A 21,744-nucleotide genomic window follows, 5' to 3' on the forward strand; every position below is an offset into this window, starting at 1 on the left:
AGTCACAAACCGTTTCCCAGGAGTTAAAAGGAAACTGGTGTGCATAGCGAGATTTATTTGAGTACCACAGTACCAGCAAACACTACAACAAACAGTTTCGACAGCAGGGTGAGGAAATATGTAACAGTGCAGCGTCAGTGTTTACTGTAGTGAACTGAATAAACTGTACCTTGTTTTCTAGGAGTATCTGGGAGCTCGGCCGTCTCTGGCCACACAGAGCACAGTGTTCTTTAAAGGGGACAATGCAGCTCAAGGATGGCACTGATAGTTTCTAACTCATTTACAGTACCCCCCCTTGTCACTTCCCAATGTTTTCAGAGAGCACTGAATAAGCACCACCCGAGATCAAGAGAAATATATTTAGTCGGTTCTTACCACAGCAATTACTGGAATGAGCACCCCCAGATTGCCAGCACTGCTGGACGCCTGCAGAGAAAACATAATAACATTAATCTTCATTGTCTTAAAGTCACGTTACATCTCATTCTTTCTGTATACAGCTTCAAAATCTCATCTTGTGTGTCACCTTTTTATTTTTTAAATTGCCATTAAAAATAAAATAAAAAATTAAAACAATTTGTAATAAAGGTTGGCTGTAAATGTGAGGCTCTCCTTAAACAGTGCATACTGTAGTGGCTCACTAGGTATCTGTATTGAAATCTGGTGAGAAACTGCCCAGAGAATCCTCTAGAATATTGTTTGTAACCCTTTTCAATTATTGAAAACTCATACAGCAGCAGTGGATTGATTGGCCGAGTGATTGATTATATACATAAGTTTCCTAAAGAATTGCTTAAAGTGAGCTGTGCTGTACCTTGAGGGCAGGCCCCTTTTCGCTGGCCCTCTCACTGGCCCTCTTGCCCTCCAGCCCGAGCTGCACAAATAGCTCCAGGAGGTTGACCAGCAGCTCGTCCACCATCTGTTCGCCCTGGAGGTTCGCCGCTATATTGGCCAAAGCATTGATCACAGCAAGGGAGCAGTGCCTGCACACACAGACAGGTAATTACAATGCATTCTCAAGGCCTACACTACTGCACCAAAACACATGTGGTTGGCATTTTAAACCAATGAAAAACATACATTTTCTGCCTCTACGTTCATGCAAGTTTTCAGACATATACTATCATATGCAGATACTGGGGGGGAAACACACCTACACAATTGCTTACAAAGAGTCCAAATCCGTTTACACGGAGAGAAAGAAATTTACGTTCTCAAGCCTTAGACCTGGTTACCTGTATCCATGGTCCTTATAGTCCTTGGTGGCCGAGTACACCACAGAGCTTGCCTTCACACTGATCTGCTGGAACAGGTTCCACACCTCCTGATAGATGTATTGCTAAAAACAAGAGGGGGGGAAACACTGAGGTTCATGAAAGCATTGATCACAGGAACACAAACAAAAGAAGACATTTGTGAAGACAAATGGGAATTAAAAAAAAAAAAAACACCAAGAGAAACACTGGGTTTCATGGCAGTATGAAGCCACTAGATGGCATAAGAATCCATAAATTAGTTTTCCTCACACCATTTACAAAAAAGCACCAAGCACCCCAACTACAGTAATAACTGCCGCCCCCCCTCCCCCGGCCACTTATTTACAGACAATGCACAGGCTAGTGGGTGGGGGGCTGTTCCAATGAGGTCCTTACAGAACAGGAGAGGGTTTGAGAACAGAGGCGATGCAGAGGTGGCAGAGAGTGACCTACGTTCCCTGTGATCACCATGCAGCCCAGCTGGTCTATGATGAGTACGTCGAGCTGAGAGGGAGGCTGGCAGAACTTCTGCTGCAGGATCTGGAGAATGGGCTCCATAACCTTGGGGGTGTCTCTAAGGGCCACAGAGATGTGGCCCAGCGCTCGGATGGTGTGGTCAGGAATCAGATGGGCATCCCTGAAAAATACAGAGAGCAGAAAAAACGATCAGTAACCTGCTTATGTATTTTTAGTATTATTACTAGCAGTGGCTGCATTTGCATGTTGTTAGAAAGTCATGGCAGTAGAGGTAGTGCTATGGCTGTATTACAATTTTGGTTAACTCTGTGTTTATTTAACAGTTCCACATCTATAGCTTTATTCCATCTGTAAAACTACAACCAGTCACCTTAAAGTCAACTCACTTCTGTCATGACTTATTTTAACAGCATATAAACTTGGACAGTTAAACCTATTATAAATCACATGATAAATCAGCTAATCACAGAGCAGCAAATCACATGACCCATTAATTTTTATTACAATTTCAGCGCTGGGGACAAAAAAACAGGCAGGCTGATACAGCAACCCAGCTTCCAGATGCAGTCACTGCCAGACAAAAAGTAGGCGGAATTATCCACTGCAGTTTTCAGTGCCAAGACTATAATTTCCCCTCACAGCGCTCAAGCCCATGGAGACGCTTTCTTACTTGTCATTCTCCTGCGAGATATAGAGGCGGTTGGACAGGCTGGCCAGGAAGGCCTCAACAATCACAGGGTCCATCGTCAGCCCTGCTTTCAGACACCTGGCAGGGAGAAGACGCACATGTCAACAGCAAAGCCATTCAGTATAATTTCGGTAGAAAATAGGGATTTTCCTAAATTTTTTGGGGGATTGTTTGGTTTGTCCATTTCCTTTAAAATAGGGAATCTGACTGTTTTATGATTTCAGTGTATGGATTACACATGTAAACTGAAGAGTTGTATTTAATTATTTTCACCCATGACCTTTAAACTCTGCCCCCTCACCTGCAGATGTTGTCTATGGAGATGTCTCGCAGCTGCTCGTACATGGAGGGCTGGCTCTTCTTGCTGGAGAGCACGTTCAGGGTCGACTGCGAGTGCTCGTTCGTCACACTGATCTTAATTTCTCCGGCCCCTTCAAAGCAAACCAACAAAAATATGATAACGGGACCAGACGATTGGCTGGGGAGAGAGTTTCACTAGCGGTTCAGTCAGCTGTCATGTGAATTGCCAAGTCACTGTAGGAGTCACACAGTGCGTTTGTTGGTACCTGTCTGATACTGGCTGTGGTACTTGTAGAGCTTCACCAACACTGGAGAGGGGACCACGAGAAAATCCCGCAGAGACATGGTCACTGAATGAGCCACCACAGGGAAGCGCTCGCACAGACGCCCCAACCCCTGCACAGAGAAGGATAAAGATACAGGATTAAAACCAAGAGTTCAAGCCACAGGGGAAAAGAAAACAAAGACAACTCCACAAAGTCAAAAACGTATTCTATACACAAATGTAAACAGCCACTGGTATACATAAGTTTGTGCAATTCTCCAGGACTATTTTATTATATACAATATCCAGTGATATTCTTCATAACTCCGTATGAAAACAAATTGCACATTTCATGGCCGGAGCACTCACCTGCAGGCAGCAGATGAGAAGGGGCATGTGAGCAATAATGACTTTGCTTGACGATTTGGACTGAAGTTTCTCAGACAGTTTTGTGCACAGGTTCTCGGCCCCTGAATGAGAAGAGCAGATTTCTATCAATCGGGCTGTTTTTAATCACCGACAGACAAAACAGAAAAAAAAGGAAGTTGGCCTGACTTTCACTATGCTACCTCATATCCTAATTCACAGCTGGTTAATGTTACTTTCCTATATCAAATGATCTTATTAAGAATTTGAATTGATTATAATAAAGGTCTAATACAAGCAAATGGTTTAACTAAAGGGTAACACTAGCCTTACATACCGATAGCAGAGGTGAAACCGGGAGACACTGCACTACGTTATTGGAAATGGCACTGAACAGCTTGCCATAGTCTCCAAAGCAGGAGAACTTCAGGGATCCCATTTGTTTTTTAGGTGAGCTGAACCATCAACTCCTTAACAGAACCAATAATGAGTCAGTTAAACCTGATCTTTAGCCAATGACTGAGGAAGCTTGTAGAGCCTAACAGGACTGGCGCTCGACAGGACCAGGCTTGGAGAGCACTGTTCGCCGGGGAGTCACGCTTTTTTTGTACAGTACCTTGCTCCTCCTTCACGGCCCACACCATGAGGTCCACACAGGCAGCATTGGCCTGGCAACGCAGCTTCAGGGGACTCAGCTCGCTGTGCACACGCTCGATGTCGTGGAGGATCTTCTGCAGCTCCGACTGGCTACTGCTGAACTGCTCCAGGACAAAGTCATGCACCTCCTTCACAAAGGACGTCTGCAGGTCTGTCAGGGGACAAACAAATGACTGAGGTGCCGCCACTGAGATACCAGCAACTAATAGTAGACATTTCCATCCACAAAGGAAACCAATGGCTGGATAAAATACAAATTCCATAAAAAACTCAAACATCCATGCGACTAAAAAGGTTTTGTATGAAAACAACTTCTTACCTTTCATATAATATAAAGTGTCCCTTAGCATTTTAAACATGGCCACATATAAGGGGTCACTGAAGGTTTTGTAGATAAGGTCTAAGTTGGGATTGACCTAAAACGACAACAGGCAAAAACATTTAAATGCCTGATACAGTAAATAGCCAACAGTATAATAGTTAACATCCACATATAGGGAAAGACAAAAAAAAAAAAAAAAGAAAAAGCACTCACCTCCAAGACTTCTGCCATAGTGGCATCCAGAGTTTTCAAAACAGAATCTGTCACAATCTGCTTCACCTGCAAGACAGAAGACGTTTACTAGGCCTAAAGGTCTTACATGGAGCAACAGCATTTATCTGCATTTGAACATGTGTAGATGTACAAGTAGAATAAAGGCTGGTATTCCCACCATGTGGAGGAGCTGTCTTAACACATCCAGGGGAATGTCAAACTCCTTGCTGCTGCTGCCTGTGAATAGAGGAGAGACCGAGAAGCTGGAGCTGATCGTGGCAAAGTAGTACTCTGGGTCCACAGCACTGCCATCAGGAAGGTAGGAGCCTGGAGTGACGAGACAGGCCCACAGCTTTAGGTCAATATGCCTAGCCATATATCCAAATAATAATACAAACACTGATGATCAACTCACTGAATTGTAGTCTAATCATGTATACAGCATAAGGAGAATGCTAGGCGCACATCATGGAAAATCACACTGAATCAAACCTTATCATTCTTAAAAAGCAAATACCTACAAAAAAAAAAAAAGTAAATCCATCCAGAACAACATGCCATTAGTTTACCATTGCCACTGGTGGTGTGCAGTGGTTAAATGGGCAACTGATAATGCAGCAATAAAGAACCACACCACACCCAGTACTGTACATGACTTTCTTGAACCAGACACAACAACAAAGTCTTTGAGGAGAAGCATCTACCCTCGAAATACTGTGCAGACTGTCCAGCTGGAGAAGTGGGGGGAGGCCCTCCTCGCTCTGGGCTGGCCTGTACATAGACACACGCAACAAAAAAATCTTACAGTTACCAATAAATAAAATCATTCTGGAACAGCATATAAATGTATTAAAATCATTCTGGAACAGCATATAAATGTATCAATATTTAGATCTTGCATGTACAGAATGTCTTTCATCCCAAAGGCTGCCAAAATGCTATACAGCCTTCATCCAGCCCTGAAATGTCACACCCATTGCCCCAGTGTAGGAACAATGCTCAGATGCTGACCTGGGAGACATTGGAGATGCTGCTGGTCTTGCGTCTGAGCGTGTCTCCCTGACAGACCGTGAGCAGGGAGCTGGGCAGGATGGAGCGAAAATCATTGAAGGACCGCCGGCGCACTCCCTCCATCTCGTCGGCCACGCAGTGAGCCTGGGGCGCCACCCGCGGGAACAGCTTGGACAGGAGCGATTCGTCCATGTTGCTATAGCGTCCGAACGCCCGGGCCACTCCCAGCAGACATGGCACAGCGTACCGGCACAGGTACTCTGGAAGGACAAGAGCAAACTCCCTCTCAATGCACGGGTATGTGGCTCACAGCCTTTGCTCTGTCTTTGAGTAATTGCCTCTGGCTCAATTTACAAAGGTTTTTCTACCTTTATCCTGGCTCTCAGGGGTCTGGCACATTTCCAGTAGGACCTGCATAAGATCCATGACAGCTTCCAAAATCTAAACCACAACAAGATACAGCAGTGCATCAGGTAAGGGGCTCATTACTGGCCTTGGAAGAGCACACTAACACAGCAGTTACAAGTGAATACTCAGCAACAAATAAGACTTTAAATATTTACACACAAGTGCTACAAAGCAATTAAAAAATAAAACCTGACTTTTGCGAATATGGATATGCAAATAAAGTTGTGAGCTGAGGCCTGTCATGAGCCTGTAGCTTATTAGCTGTTGTTCTTTACCCTCAACACCTGATCTGACACTGTTCTCACCTGGCCTCGGGAGGAAGCGTCCCTCTGGGCCACATCTGACAACAGGGTCACCAAACAGAAGCTGAAGTTTTCTGCAACGGGGAGGGCTTCTACAACACAAAAGGAAAAGTCTCCAACTCCGTCACATACATTACCTCAGCAAATACAAACATAACCCTCATATGTAGATATTTAATCTACCTGAAAGCTAGTGCTATGCCTGACATTAGATTTCCGAATGATTTTTTGATCCATCTAGAGACCATCGCTGTAATCCATTTACTTCCGATCTCTATTCATAGGCATGTCAAAATAGAAATAAACAATGTGAAATTCCTAGAGTCCAACACCTTCTTGCAATAGCCAAGCCCCCCAAAAACAAATGTGGGAGGCTTTTAAAGTTTTCTAGATGTAAAGATCTGAAGCTTTCAGTAGCAAACTACAGATTATTATTTATTTATTTTTAAATAGCAAAGGTGACAAGCATTCCTTACCTCTTCCCTTCCTTCCTGTGCTCTCTTCTATCCATTGCACTCGAGGCAAACCTTTCAGCAGGCCAAGCAAATATGGGACAATCGTTTCTTTTTGCTGGAAAAAACAAGTAATTGTTTTTCTTAAACAGGGGTGACCTATTCCACATGCAGACATGTTCATAAACCAAAAAACAGGATCGAACTTGTACAGAAAATAACGAGGGTCTTAGTCCAGTTGCATGAGATAAGGGACTTAAAGGTTATTAATCTCCTGCTGCTAGGAGTATAAAGAAAACCTCCAGAGGTAAAGATTGTACCTGCAAGTCAGACTCCACCAGAAAGATGCCGAGAGCGATCACTGCGTCCCTGCGCCGCTCGTCCAGCTGGAAAACTCCCCTGAAGTCCACTGGGCACATGCATTGTAACTTCTGAACCTGTAAGACAGATGAACAGCCATAAATACATGACAGGCCGGCAGTATCGAAGAGGTGACGTTGCAGCACGAAAAACGTCACAGGGGGAGAGAGAACTTTAAAAAGGTCTTCGTTTGAGGAGATAATATTGTTATTAGTCATTGACCATGACGTCTGACCCTGACGGCCATCATATTAATTTAAAGCCAAAGCGTAAAGATCAATAAGTACATGAATAAAGATTATTGTGATGGACATCGAAGTAATTACATAATAATTATTACTTAAGGCCTTTAATTAATCAGCGATATGTACGGTGCGACTAAGCGTCATTTACGGTTAATGTATCGCCAGTGCCATTGATATATAACACTCTCTGTTGTGTACCTTGATGCAGAAGCTTCCTCCATTAACAGTAACGAGTATATGATCCCTCTCACCAAAACAACTTGATGTAACAAATGCGCAAACATACAATCTCAAAAACGATAATGGCTGCCGTAATAATTAAACCTGTACTGTAATGTCAACATCATTTGCCCCCTCACCTTGTCAACGGGAGCTGGTCTGTGCGCTGCCAATGACCGAGCAAGCGATAAAACCGTGTTGAAGTAGAAGCCCCTCGGTCCTCCTTTCACCGACATCTTTCCTTCTCCATCCGAGAACTGAGAGAAAATAACAGAAGACAAGGAAGCTACACGGCAGACGGCGGCTGTGTGAGGCCAAACAGTACGCTCAAAAAAAAAGCGAAGCACAGAATTGTCAATTGAAAAATAAACGGAAGCTCGATTATTTATCTTTCTCGTTAAATGGAACAATAAACGTTTATTGAATGTGTACATTGAATAATAATTTTCATAATAAGGGATTTGATTATTCAATTGTATCAAATGGAAATCAAACGGTATAAACAGGCAAAATAATGGTGAACAGAATAGTGCTTTAACTTTGCAACTTATGATGTGTACCTATATCAGAAAACTAATGATATACGATAGGTATTATTTTAATGGTAGCAAACAGTTAATTAAGAGACTCAAATTAATATTTGTCAAAGGCACACTGTCTAGATTGTCCATAAACATATTAGAAGAGTTCCACATCACGTCTTTCAGTAGCCAAGTCCCCCCTGGTTTGGGAACATAATTGGATGGGTTTCTTTCACATTACACCCCTCTTTGAGGATGACTTATTTTGATCTTGAGACTTTTTCCATTTAACATTTGAGTGGCAATAGTTCAATGGAACTGTATTTGTTCTCCTTCCAAAAGCTTCACAATGCTGGTCTCGCACTTCTGTCTGTGTGCTGTTGGAACTGTTAATGGTTTTGTTTTTCATCTACACAGATACCAAACTTGTGTGTAGGCACTTTCCTCTTGTAGCAACTTCTAAATTCCTCTTAAAAGCTGAAATATTTTGGAAAACGTCAACCACCCAGTGAAAATAGAGCAAGGTGCGTTCATGAAGAGAAAACACTGAGCAGATCCATAGGAATCTACACCCTCTGTACTTGGTTTGCATGCATGAACCCATTACATAACTCTTGCGTCTTCATCAAAGGAGACAGTTTTCTCAACTTTGCCTTTAAAGTTTTGTTCTACTTTCACCCTTCTCGCCCAACATTAAAAACCTGCTCAGTTTCACTCTGTGCAATATTGCAATGGGATGACGTAGTGTCACTGTATGACTTAGGCTACATATGTAAATATTAACTTACATACTACTACTGACACTAACCTACCTGGTATTATATTACTCCCAAACCTAAACTACTACTGCTTCGATTAACCTACAATCTACCACTGATACTAACCCACATACTAGCATGAAAATATATGATTCAGAGTCCTGTCACACGCAAGCTGCAGATACTTTACATGCTGATTTTATTTGTTTCCACTTAGTGTCACTGTCCGACTCTTTAGGATTGACCTGTTGTGAAGGTCAACATTTATGCAACATTTAAACTTAAAACTGACATCTAAATCTGGATAATATTTAGTCCTATTGAAAAAACAGTACCTTGACCCACGTATCTGCTCTTTATTTTGTCTCAAACGGTGGCGCTCTTTCCTCAGCAGCGCCAGCTCTGCGGTCACATGACTGCAGGAAGTGAGCGTATGACGTCACCAAACTGTTCCGGGGGAAGGTCAGCTGACACAACAGCCAGCGCTGTGGCGGAAGTGCAACAGAGGGAGGGGAGCCTTTCGTGGTGTAAGTAGCGACATTATTTCTTCTTGTTAAGGTTTTGATTTTATTTCTAAACACCTCGATTCGCACAAAACATGATATCGGTGCTGTGTAATGCAATCAGTGTGTTTGAAGGGCAATCCCGTGTTCCGGCGCTTCCCTAAAATACAGGTTACCTAGCTACGCTTGGGTCGTCTGTGTTGTAATTTGTTTATTCACCCGGAGACTACAGGCGAAATATGTTATTTTTATTATTATTTTTTGATAATGAGACGCTGTGTATCAGATCAACTCCGGCCAGTGCTCCTACCCCGCCTGTAGCTAATAGATTATTTTTGTACTTTCACTTCACTTTCACTTGATCCAGTTCCTCGGTCAAGACTGCAGTTTTTCAGTAATATAGCCTTATAGACATGGTAATGTAGTTTTCAATTTGACATGATACCATAACTCCGGTGTTCATTTTGTCGGCTCTGGTGAGAGCTGTATTTATCATGTTGACTTCTTTGTGGTTGGTGTACTGTGATACTGTCATACGGTACCAGTTTTGGCGAATATGTTGAGATCTAAAATAAAGTTTAATTCAACACATTTTAATTAATACTGCTGTTTAACCTGGTCTGTTTTTATTTGTATATTTGAATACGAGGTATACATCCATCTGTTCACAAAACTACCAATGATATAAGCTGTTTAAGAATATGATCCACTTGGCTATTTTCTTCTCAGTGGTGTGCATGCATAACAAAACTATCCTTTTTATGTTCTCCAGCTGTAAGGATGTCCGCCTACCCGAAGAGCCATAACCCTTTTGCCGATGAAGATGAGGAGGAAGGGAGTTCTGGGTGGGGAGGGGGTTTGGACGAGTCCAAGGAGAGCCGGGTGAGCGAGGCCGAGCGGCGGCAGATGCAGCTGGAACAGGAGGTGAGGCGCACGGCCCAGTCCGCCGTGGACAGCAGCTACCGCTCCCTGAGCCTCATCTACGAGTCGGAGAAGATTGGCACCGAGACCGCAGAGGTACAGTCACTGTGAGAGGGAAAACCCCACTTGTTAACCAGGATGACATCTAAACTGACCTGATCGCAGTAACAGCAACACTGTACATGTGTCTGATCTTATTAAGGCAGACCCAGTTGGTATAATGTGTCCTTGACCTGTTTAACCTGGGAACTCCCATGCTCCCTGCAGCTTTCCTCCATGCCACAAATTCTCACGGTAGGCAGCAATCTAAACCCACATTTAATCCTAGTGCAACATGTATGAACATCAGTCATGAATATTCATCTAAAGTAACCTGCAGCTAACCCTTAAGATAGAGGAAATGGATCAGCATTTCATAGTGGGAAGCCGGAGAGCAAAGGGAATTGAAGCCCACAGGAGCACGGGTTTTCCTGCATTTCTTAACAGAGGATGTTAAGAAAAGCAGGAAAACCTGTGCGCCTGTGGGTTTGTTTAAACTATTCCAAGGAGAAGCTAACTGGGCTGTGTAAATCCACATTATCTTACATCAACTTTTTTTTTTTTTCCATCTTGTATTTGGTTGACATTTAGTGTTCTACGTAATCAACTAGCTTTTGTTCTTTAAATGCCGTTGAAGGTTAATAATCTACTAGAATATTTAACATTTGTTTTTCTTAAAAATACCTGCATTGCAAGGTGATTCCTCCCCTCCTTATCTGTTCTGTGGTATGCACTGCACACACCAAGTCGTGCAGTACTCCAGGGATTCTGTAAAGGCCAGCAAGGCAAATCCTATGTTCATTACGTTATTCAGGTTTGTTTGCCTGCTGGCATGTTCACAATCAATTTGTGTTCCAAGGCTTGGCTCTAGCATGATTAAATTTATATGATTTTATATGCCAAATTAGTGCATTTTGACTGTACAGAATCCTGTTATCCTCCACAAGTAAATAAAGCCCTATGTCAATAGAGTGTGCCATTTTTATTTTATTTTTTTATTTTTATTTGACTTTGATTTTGGAAATTTCTCAGTGCAATTAAGCAGAGGTCAAGGTTCATGCACACATCTGAAAGACATGAGCACATTGTTAAAAGCACACAGTTTGGTACTACTAACGTGACCATGACAATTTGTTCTTGACGTCACTCGTGTCAAAGTTGTGTGTTCTCTGAGCCAAATTATATGACCCTCTGTCTGTCTGTAAATGTACAGGTACTCCTTAGATGTGCACGTGTGTCTTTGCAGACACTTAATGGACAGAATAGAGGATGAACACTGCTTTAAGTCCTATTAAGGGGCTTGACTGAGACTTTTTAGGGCTACTGAGACCCAGAAAATGTCTTGAGAGACTGTTCACATATGTATGTTTATAGTGGAAACATTCTTGATCATGATCATGATATAACCTTGAACTGCACAAGAGAAGCACTCTTCCACATCACTGAACTTGATATCATCTCTGTGCAGGAACTGGTGAGGCAAGGTGAGGCACTGAAGAGGACTGAGAGGATGGTCGACAATATGGACCAAGACCTAAAGACCAGCCAGAGACACATCAACAGCATCAAGAGTGTGTTTGGGGGCTTCATGAATTACTTCAAAGCCAAACCGGAGACCAAGCCCCCACCAGACCAGCCAGCACAGTACAAACCCAGCACCAAGTACGTGAGCATCCTGCCTGGTTGAATGGTTCCTGTGTGTTGAAATAACCTCAGTGTCTGACGTACTTACATGCTTTGCAGCAATTGTGAATCGAGAGAGTCTTCTGTCTGCCTAATAATGGTTTCTGACACCAGGATACAAGCAAGACAAGGTCCTGTAAGTGAAGTGATCCTAACCCAGTTGGCCTGATTCTTTCCTGTAGATTGGAAAACGCATTAGAAGAAAGTAAGATGCAAGAACAGAACTATCAAGCCAGCCACCCAAACCTCAGAAAACTGGAAACGTCAGGTGATCATCTCTTTTTCAGTAGAATCACATATTGACTGAGCAATGGTCTAAACATAAATAGTTCTCTCTGAACTCTTGTTGACTTTACACTTTTCTGGTTGTAATTTAATTGGGTATTTATTCATCATCAAAGAGGTAGTAATACAAATGTTTACAGTCATTCAAAATGACTAATTGCACAACAACAGGAGCTTGTGTGCCAACATTGACACATTGTGAACAGTAGTGGTAGGGATATTTGAAAAAGCAAATATAGTGATATGTGAAAATAATCTATTAAAAAAAAAATATCTGGGAATTAATGTAATGATAGTAGCTGGTAAATAAATACATACATTAATTAGTGCTTGTAAATGAGATTACTACAATTTAAAACAAGCCCACTCCAACAATGTAACGTACCTGTATGATCGACATATTACAGCTGAATGATATCACTCTTGTTTGTTTACTCTGTAGGATTTGGAGCTTCTGGATCAGAGTTCCCCTCCTCCCACAGTAACATGACATATTCCAAGAACAAGCACCTACAAACAGCTCATGAGCAGCTGGACAACAACCTAGGTGAAGCCTTCCTCCATAATACATTTTCTTTTTCCCTTTCCTCGTGTACATTCAGTAGGTTACATATCATAGATTAAAGATTACACACCATTAGTCCATGTCAACCAAAATCGGTCTTTTCTAAACCACATATGCACCTAAACTATAGGCCTACATTTAATATAAATGTGCTGCTTTTCCTTGAGAACAGGTACTGACACTAGTTTTTCTGGCTCCAACCAGACGCTCTAGGAGTTGAAAAGTCAATCTTTTGAACTGATATCCTCATAAAATCCAATAGAATGATCTCTTATGATTGAGTAGTCACTGTAGACCTGCTTGAAGCGTTGAGATTAATGACTGTCTGTCCTCTTTGACTGTGTGCCAGATGACATGTCTCTCGGCTTGGCTCGACTGAAGAACCTGGGGCTGGGGCTGCAGTCTGAAATAGACGAACAGGACGTCTCTCTGGAAAACCTGCTGGGCAAAGTGGACAAGATGGACCACAGGATCAATGAAACCAACCAGCAGCTCAAAAAACTTTAATAAATTTCAGACAACAAGAGCTCTGCTGCATTTTATACTTGTACACACTATTGGATTCTATTGTCATTTTTTTTAAAGTCTTTATTCCCCACCCCCAAGCAAAAATATTGTATTCTTAGTTTAGAACTGAAAAGTACTCCATCAGTTATGATTTGATTAATGCAGATATTCAAAATATTTCAAATTGAATGGTCCAGAACATTTGGAAAACTGAATACAGTACAGGTTTATTTCATAATTTTAAAGCCGCAAAATTATTCTTCTTTAGCTAAAACATACTGCCACAAGTAGTGGTTTTCAGTTCTGGTCAAGAAACTCATTGCACGTTGTAGAAAACAATGACTTAATACCTCCTTTATTTGTTCTCTCTCACACTCTATATTCACATGTTACGGTCTATTATTTAAAGTTACATTGTAGCAGGAAGGTTATTGAACTTAATGCCAAGTGAATCTCTTACCACTAATATGACAATACTACACTAGATCACAGTACAATCCTCCTGGGACAAGCACTATGATTGAGGACATTCATTAAGCATCAATGAAGCCAAATTTTACAGTATCTGGTGCACAGAAGATGGTGAGGATGAACTAGCAGTAAGCCAAATAGTGAGCATGGTAATTGCATAATTAGAAATATATGTGATGTTTTGCCTGAAGTGCATTAATGGTTTGATGGTGAATCTAACATGTACAAAACAAGCTGCCTTGGGATGAATTTCACATTTGTATAGATATTCTTAAAACTGATTTCGGTCTCTTGCCTTTCAGCGTTCTCTGTTTTTGAATATTAGGTAGAAGCCTTAGTATTGTTATTATTTGTTTTGCTGTGTAAGAAAAATATTTGTATTAAAACCAAAATAATGTAAAATGGGACATTGCTTCTAAAAAAAATGTTTTTTTATTTCTATATTGTTGGTTGGTTTACTTTAAAACTAAATGCATGGCTATTTTACAAAAGGATATACTTCCTGAATAGGAAAAAAAACATATATGTTTGCCTTAGATTAAGAAATTGCTCAATGTGATTATGTAAAGGTAAAGATTGTTCCTGCAGTGTCATCATTATGTAGTCATGTTTTGCCCAGCATTTTATGAAATAATTTGGCAATTTGCATTTTATAAAACAAAAATATGAAAGACATTCTAATAGGCAATTAAATTATTAGTTTGCCTGATTAATTTCAAATGGGCCTTGTATTTATAGTCAGGAATTTCATATTTCCTTACACTACATTTGAATTAGGAAAATTTTTGATGTAGATTCTTGCTGTTACCGCTGGGTGGCAGTACTGTTCTCCAGATTACATACACTGACACATGCATTGGGATTGTGTCCTACTAAAATCACTTCTTACCAAGAATTGGGCATTGAGAAATAGAAAAACGGCAGCCATGACTGTGATGTAATAATATCACAGGTAGACCATGATTAACCATTTATTTCACTTGCTTACCATTTTCAAAAGGTAACGGTAGCTGAATTTTGCATGATTACTTGGTCAATATAGAAGTCCTTGCTTTCCTGGCACTTCTGTCCGCAATCAGTCCAATACTGATCAACACATTTTTTTTTTTTTATGTTTTAGCACAGTTGCTTTCTTTTGTCCTGCCTCCCAGCTATGCTTTGAAAAGTCTATCACTAGACATGTTTAAACACCGCAATTTACACCTTAACGAAAAAAAGAGGCACATGGAACTAAAGGGATATTTTGCTGTGTTTACTCTTCTCAACCAGATGTGATTTCTCCCAAAGGATGCCTGAACCAGAAAGATTTGCTGCTATCATTATCATTCCTAAACAAGCTTACAGCTGCTTGAAGCAACAGCAGGCTTTCATTACCTATGAGGGCACCGTCACTGTAGCAGAACTGCATGCTTTAAGTGCAGGAAACTCATTCGAATTCAACAGCTGGTTCTTTATCGGACAGCTAATAGCCTGGTGGTGGAGATGGCTTGTTCACATGTCAAAAACGTTGTCCTGCTGTGGCTAGACTTCTTAGTGTAAAACTCATGGCCTGGCATGTACATGACTGTTGGTCTGTAGGGAAGTCTGTGGCTTTGATCGACAGAATCGAGTATTTTAGTCATACGAAACAATGCATCTGAGTTCAATTCAAACGCTTACGGTAGTGTTGTGTGAGGCAAATCGAATGTCATTTCCAGAGAAGACACCCTCACACAGGGACCATCCTGGTCGTTGTTCAAACAATGGGGTCTGTCCCATCATTTACCGAAGTGAAAAGTGCTACATGACAGAGGGATGAATTGAAGATCAAAACCCGGACAAACACGTTTTCTCCTAAAGTAGGTAGAGCCCATGGAGTCATTTCTCAGGGAAGCCCTTACAGACCAAAAGCATACATCTCATTTCCACACTTGGAGCCCATCCGTAGTTTATTCTACCCCAGGCCAGAGGCCAAATTGTAATTAAACCCAGGTTTCTGAACATTTATAATTCGGTAAACTAAAAAGTGGGACTAGCATGACACAACACAAGTCAGTGTCAAGCTCAGAGACCTCCTTAATAGTCTTAGAAAGGGCATATCCTGTTTACCACATTTTTTTAAATTTGTAACTGTTTTGTAACTTCCCATGTGCACAACACTCCCTGCACTGCATTTATTACAGAGAGGGAGAGCTTTTCACTGACCTTTTTCTCTGCTGTTCTGTGAAATGGAGCAGATTGTGTAATATAGTTCTCCATTGACTCAAAAAGCTCAGACAACAAAAACTAATCAAAAGAGCTTCCATTGCATGAAGGAGAGAGAAGGGATTGGCACACCACAGGCAATCTACCTAGAGTCTAAGAAGCTACAACTGCCTGTGAAAGTTAATTTTGTGTGCCTCTCTCATTAAGCACTCCTAACCGCCAAGGCATCAGTCAGCTGCTATGGGCTGGAACCGATTCAAGTCACTGCCTCAGTCTTTCGCCCCAGGAGGCACAGCTGGCAGTACTACAATAGAACCTCATAGTTAATAACACTTTTTTTTTTTTTTTTTTTTTAGTATTTTCTGGTTTTGTGGTTTAATTTACTGTAGAAGGTATTCCATTACTGGAGACAATAGGTCTTCGTGGTAATACAATGTATTAATTAATAAGAACAGAATTGCAGCTCCAGATCTGCACAGTATCAAATGCAAAGAAATTGACGTGATTAATGGGGGACGCCTCCTGGCTCCCCCCCCCCCATACAATGGACACATAGTCCCGTAGCAGAGGAGGACTCAAAGAGGGCTGGGGGGGATAATCCCAGTTTTTCAAAAGTAGCTTCTCTCATTGCTGTACCGTTTGCTGGACTCACGAGAACAATGGCCTCTCCAGGGGCCTTTTGCTCCACTCTGGTGCCCCATCCAAAGAAGATGACCATCCAGATTCACCATCTACCACAATTCTGGGGGGAGCTCCATCACACCTGTCACCGCCGCCCTCCCAACCCACAACCACACCCACACACAGTCTCCACCCCCACCCCACCTCCCTGCTGCCATTGAGCATCATCCGAACAACAATGCACAACGGGGCCTCATTAATGAGCCCGTCAGTTTATCAACTGTGAGAGACGAGCACAAACCACTATCGGAAGTCGCGCTGTTGGTTTATGGAATCCCGTGGAGCACTGCTTTGAACAGCTGTCTTCATGTAAGCAAACAGTGCCCGCTCGGTGACAATGGCCGTGACGAGCTGGAATGCCCTGCTTTTCAGTCGGGATAATCCCAGAAATCACTGCTGTCAGGGCCGATCAGGCAGGGGTCCAAAGACATGCCTTCCTGCCTTTTGGAAACCCAGCCCAGAGCTGACAAAGGTTAAGCCAGGTTCAGAGGAGACGGCTGACACAAATCTGTCTCCACTGTTTTTCACCCAGAGAATAAAGCGTTGCGCTGACTTGGTAGTGCGGAGAAGAAAAATTAGTTGGTATTTTTTGTTTTGTTTTTTGTAGCCCCTGGTAGCTGTATGTGTTATGGTGTTTTTTTACTATTTTTTAAACACAAATATTCCAGTATAATTACAAAACGGAAGGAATCTGTGGCCTTTCCTTCAAAACCACGACTTCTGACCCGTCTTAGAGGATTCACACCCACAGGAGTAAACTCATACAACCATCACAAAGAAAACAAAAGCTTAAGCAAGTCCACTGGGCACACTGTAGCCCCAAAATCTCAAGTTCACAGTACAAACTTGGAATTAACATCAGTTTATTGTAGCTAAGGAGTGTTATATAGTATTCTACAATTTGTTTTTGTGTAAATTCTTTGTATTGTTTTATTTTTTATTATTTGGAAATATACCAAATAAGGGAGTGTGTGCAGCTCAAAACATTTAATATAATATAGATTTTTAGCAATACAGACAGACATGAAATATCTCAAAGACCCCTTACCTCACTCTGAGCTCCAGGAGAAGGCCCCATTGTCACGACTCCACGTCTGGTGAAAATGTTCTTTTCCCTCCTTGATAATTATAGAAATGTCATTATATACAAAAAAGCCCACCTTGGAATCTTACAGACACCACACTCTCAGAGACTTAGTTATATAAAACATCAACTACAGGTGACATTTGGGTGCAGGAGATATGGACACAGAATCATATTGTTCCCTGGTGGTTCTGCCCATTTGGTTCTGGGGAAAGAAAGCGTTACCCGACACTTGAATAGGAATTTCACAAAGATTGTGATAACATGATTATCTTCAAGATGAAAACAAATCTATTCTCTAGCCATGTTTGGTGTTTATTGTCAAGCCCCCCCCAACCCCCCGCCACCCCACGCCCGAGACCTGAGACGTGGTGACTGAACAGGATTTCGTAAAACTTTCACAACGTAGCACATCACAACTGAAAGCATTACAACACAGACAAACTGTTTGAAGTTGAATAACATTCCACTCGCAAGTGTGAGTAAATAAGCCCAGGAGAGAATGTGAAGAATGTAAGACAACAAACTCATTCTAAACTGTAATTACAGAACTGTGGCCCAGCACAGAAACTGCATACCCAACTGAGGAAAACAGAATAATCATAACAGTCCAAGAGTGTTGTTGTAAAACCAAGAAGCTGATCCAATTCACCTGCTTCAGCTCGGACTCTGAAAGACAAACCTTGTCTGCGGCACAATATTTCTTCTGATGGGAAAAGAAGGATTCAAAATATACCAAAGAAGCAACTGAAAAGAACATGAAGGACACACGCTTGCCATCACCAATGATCCATTTCAGCCACACTGCAATAAAACTTATCTTCTTCTGGAAGATCTCTCTTAAAGAAGTACTTCTTGTGAACTGTAATGGTTGAAATGCAAACTATTATATCGACAAAGAGGTTGAAATTCATGGACCAAACTTTGTCATCAGCTGTAGTAATCATTTTGATTTAGTTTTTCTTATTAATCACAACCCTGGATGTAAAACACACATTTGTAGATCATTTCACAATCATAGTTGAAATACCACCCACTTCACTACACTATATATAAACAAACAAACAAAATAAAAACAATTTATTATTGGAATTCTAGCACTATTTAATAAATATAAAAACTGCAGGTTTTAACTGTATATACCCAGATGTGAAAGAGAGTTATACACATACCAACACACACAATACTAGAAAAAAGAAATAAAAGGTAAATCAGCAAATAACGCTAGTGATATAATTATTTAATACCATCATTTCTTTAAAACACATTGTTCATGTGAGCCATAGTGATTTGTGGGGTGTTTCTGTGGAAAGACTTTAGGCTGGTATAATAGGAAAATACACGGATTAGAAAAATAAATACTCATTTAAAAAAGTGGAATGATAATTAACACAATACACTGAAATAAAGATTACATGTAATTAATTACTTCCAAAGACAAAAATCATTTTTCAATGGAATCTCTATTGATTTAATACCAAATTTGTATTAAAAAAAGTCACTCACTTAGTTTTGTCCATCTAGAAACAGTTTCAATTCAGTTTCAGGGTGTGAGTGTTGGTCATAACAAATTACATTACTTCACTTTACTGTAAGGGTACTGTATTTAATGTGAATCGTAACTACAGTATTAATTAAAACAATACAAATAGCTGTAATTTATCTCTATTCAAAATATATTAAAGTCAACTGGTGAATTGTTTTTTGTGTGTGTATGTAGCCACAACTTTTAACAATTGCTTCCCCAACAGTTACACATTTCATTTATTTTCATTTACCTAATTCTTTACTCATTGTCCACTGTATTCACTATACACTTTTCAAACTGACTCTAATTTCTTTCCCTGAGTTCAGCTTTCAAACCGTCTAATCCTCCAGCCCAAACTTGATGTTCTGTTTAGGGACAATGTTTAGAAAAACAAGTTCTCTTTTTACAAAAAGCAATTAGGTTCAGTTTCTTTCATATACTGGACTTCAGTGGAGTCTTTTGTTAGGATACAGTCTGCATTAGTTCCTTCAGAACACAGTGTCAGTAACAAAGTCACACTGAGAAGTGATCCAAACTGGGCCTGTTTTGAAAGGTATAGCTTGGTATAGCTTATGATAGAATAGAAGGCCCATCTATTTATTTTCTTACAGGAAGAAGACCATTTGTAAAAGAAAAGCCTGCAACTAACAACTGCTTTAAAAAAGAGAAGCTATGGGAAACAATGATAATGATGAACAATTACATCAACAATAAGAACATTAATACAAAAAAATGATAATCAGGTAAAAGACAAATTAAACAATGCAAGTGTGAAAGCTGGTGGACTCAGTTAATGGAGAAAAAGAAAAAGTGTAGGTAAACTGGAAACACTGAGGTCAAGGTAAAGGACATGGTTAGTTTTATTGACCTAATGGACAGTGAATGAATGTCAGATTAAATATTTCAAGTATTGCTGCTTCATGTAAGAACCTGAACAATAAATAAATCCCCATGAATGTAGAAATCTGGTCGGTTCTGAAGACATTTACCTCTGCCATTGATTTCTCTGAATTAAACTGTCCACTGTTACTGAAGGTGTTTGTGCAAAAGCAAGACACTTCTTCAGCAGACCAGCTCTGAACCCTAACCAGTAAGTAAAGTAAAACACAATCCTGACCCTGAGATAACTCAAGGCAAGATCAGTCCTCATGCAGACACAGAAGCGTCACTTTCACAAGGTGTTCCAATAATAAAGGCCAGGTACTTCACAGCAGGGAGTACAATCTTGTTTTTATAAATACATTTCCCCTTGTGAAGAATTACCTGCATGAAAGACAACTTGGAAAAGTGAAGCTAACTCCTTTCTTGTGGGAGGGAGAATAATATCCATAGGAGCAAAGTTCTGAAAAATATATGTTGTGCAGCTGTTTAGATAAATTGCCTGCAACGTTGAAAATGTTGTTCACCGCTTCATTATTATTTTTTAAACTGGAAAGTCTGATGAAATCTGTTTCAAGGTCTTAGCTTTTACTCATAATGGGGTGTATACTTCCGACACTTTTCTGCAAACCATGTAAATCCTTCCCATAATTGAACCCTCTCTTTAACCAGCACAAGACAGACGTCAGACAGACAGCAGCCTGGAGTACTGGAGTAAGGCTTACTTTTTGAATGTGACACAACTGGATTTAAAACTTACAAGAATAAAAACATTTTGTGATGTGAAAGTTTGAAAAAAGAAAAAAGGGCCAGGCACTAACCCTAAACAGCTGAGACAGCACTGGTAATGAGGGGATTTTTGCAAACCCCATTTCTTACAGTAATCTAATTCTCAGTCTAGATTTTTCCAGAAAGACGTTATTTCAGGCCCTATAGTCTTCTGTCTTCAGTATGACTGTGCTGCGCTCAGAGCTGTTCTCAGCACATCAAGATTAAAATGTTGCAGGAATGGGATATCACAGGATTAAATGGGCGCTGCTAAAGTGTAGCATGTATACAAAATAAGTAGAAAATGTATAAAGCAAAATAATATATTTATATATATTTAAATGCAGCTGCATTTATGGAGGTAGATAGCAAAGTTTCAGAGGTAAAAAGGCTTATAGACATTTTTGTGCTTTGAAAAAAGTTACACATTTATGTGGTGTTATATATGGTGTTTGTGCTCTTAAAAATAAAGGTTTATATGAGGTTTATAAAAGGCGTGTAGCAGGAAGGTAGATTTTCTGTTATACTTTTGCTGCTCTCTCTTTCGTTGTGTTGTCGAGTCCGTGGTGCCTGGCAGGTTTCCCATTTATCCATTAAAAAGTCCTGAATCGTGGGTGCGGTGCAGGGACGCGCTTACACGAAGATGAGGGAGTTCTGTGGACATGTGCAGTTCTCCTTAGACCACTCGCGTACCCAAGAGCCCTGGCAACCCGGCATAGATGCAGCAGCCCAGAACGTCCTGAAATGCAAATCAAAAGGAGGGATTCAGTCAGGCTGGCACCAACCTGGGCTTTATTTAGAAATCAGCAGGCTTCTCCTTTTTAAT

At 40.8% G+C, this 21,744-nt stretch overlaps 3 protein-coding genes across 6 annotated transcripts in view; 1 reads left to right on the top strand and 2 right to left on the bottom strand.

Annotated features, from left to right (window-relative positions):
- Nucleotides 1–9,181, bottom strand: part of pi4kab (phosphatidylinositol 4-kinase, catalytic, alpha b) — a 33,591-nt gene extending 24,410 nt beyond the window's left edge. Inside the window, exons 1-20 of one of the 2 annotated variants that reach the window (XM_066689442.1) lie at nt 9,156–9,181; nt 7,682–7,798; nt 7,038–7,154; nt 6,742–6,835; nt 6,269–6,357; nt 5,924–5,996; nt 5,556–5,815; nt 5,249–5,315; nt 4,723–4,871; nt 4,545–4,610; nt 4,329–4,425; nt 3,969–4,160; nt 3,356–3,456; nt 2,988–3,117; nt 2,723–2,852; nt 2,404–2,499; nt 1,710–1,893; nt 1,236–1,339; nt 815–983; nt 376–426 (exon numbers count right to left, since the gene is read on the bottom strand). In XM_066689442.1, coding sequence (XP_066545539.1) covers nt 376–426; nt 815–983; nt 1,236–1,339; nt 1,710–1,893; nt 2,404–2,499; nt 2,723–2,852; nt 2,988–3,117; nt 3,356–3,456; nt 3,969–4,160; nt 4,329–4,425; nt 4,545–4,610; nt 4,723–4,871; nt 5,249–5,315; nt 5,556–5,815; nt 5,924–5,996; nt 6,269–6,357; nt 6,742–6,835; nt 7,038–7,154; nt 7,682–7,777 — 2,265 coding nt within the window. In that variant the 5' untranslated portion in view covers nt 7,778–7,798; nt 9,156–9,181. Of the gene's footprint in view, nt 1–375; nt 427–814; nt 984–1,235; nt 1,340–1,709; nt 1,894–2,403; nt 2,500–2,722; nt 2,853–2,987; nt 3,118–3,355; nt 3,457–3,968; nt 4,161–4,328; nt 4,426–4,544; nt 4,611–4,722; nt 4,872–5,248; nt 5,316–5,555; nt 5,816–5,923; nt 5,997–6,268; nt 6,358–6,741; nt 6,836–7,037; nt 7,155–7,681; nt 7,842–9,155 lie in introns of those variants that run through there. The other variant, XM_066689441.1, reaches the window with a different exon arrangement.
- Nucleotides 9,182–9,258: 77 nt separating this feature from the next.
- snap29 (synaptosome associated protein 29) lies at nt 9,259–14,201 on the top strand. Its single transcript, XM_066689444.1, has 6 exons — nt 9,259–9,347; nt 10,096–10,340; nt 11,752–11,945; nt 12,149–12,234; nt 12,694–12,798; nt 13,166–14,201. The coding sequence occupies exons 2-6, from the start codon at nt 10,104–10,106 to the stop codon at nt 13,321–13,323; spliced, it is 780 nt and encodes a 259-aa protein (XP_066545541.1). The 5' UTR covers nt 9,259–9,347; nt 10,096–10,103; the 3' UTR covers nt 13,324–14,201.
- Nucleotides 14,202–18,968: 4,767 nt separating this feature from the next.
- LOC136712607 (somatomedin-B and thrombospondin type-1 domain-containing protein) overlaps nt 18,969–21,744 on the bottom strand; it is a 30,484-nt gene continuing 27,708 nt past the window's right edge. For 2 of the 3 annotated variants that reach the window (XM_066689272.1, XM_066689273.1), the window contains exon 5: nt 18,969–21,657. In XM_066689272.1, the coding sequence (XP_066545369.1) occupies nt 21,552–21,657 (106 nt within the window). In that variant the 3' untranslated portion in view covers nt 18,969–21,551. The remainder of the gene's footprint in view (nt 21,658–21,744) is intronic. The other variant, XR_010804861.1, reaches the window with a different exon arrangement.

This window comes from Amia ocellicauda, chromosome 17 (assembly GCF_036373705.1).
Source record: "Amia ocellicauda isolate fAmiCal2 chromosome 17, fAmiCal2.hap1, whole genome shotgun sequence".
Lineage (NCBI taxonomy): Eukaryota > Metazoa > Chordata > Actinopteri > Amiiformes > Amiidae > Amia > Amia ocellicauda.

What these genes read in the sequence shown, in the direction of transcription:
- snap29 (XM_066689444.1), top strand. Translation starts at nt 10,104, where the DNA reads ATGTCCGCCTACCCGAAGAGCCATAACCCTTTTGCCGATGAAGATGAG. An exon ending in TTGGCACCGAGACCGCAGAG is followed by an intron (nt 10,341 to 11,751) that starts GTACAGTCACTG and finishes ATCTCTGTGCAG; the next exon opens with GAACTGGTGAGGCAAGGTGA. An exon ending in CAGTACAAACCCAGCACCAA is followed by an intron (nt 11,946 to 12,148) that starts GTACGTGAGCAT and finishes TCTTTCCTGTAG; the next exon opens with ATTGGAAAACGCATTAGAAG.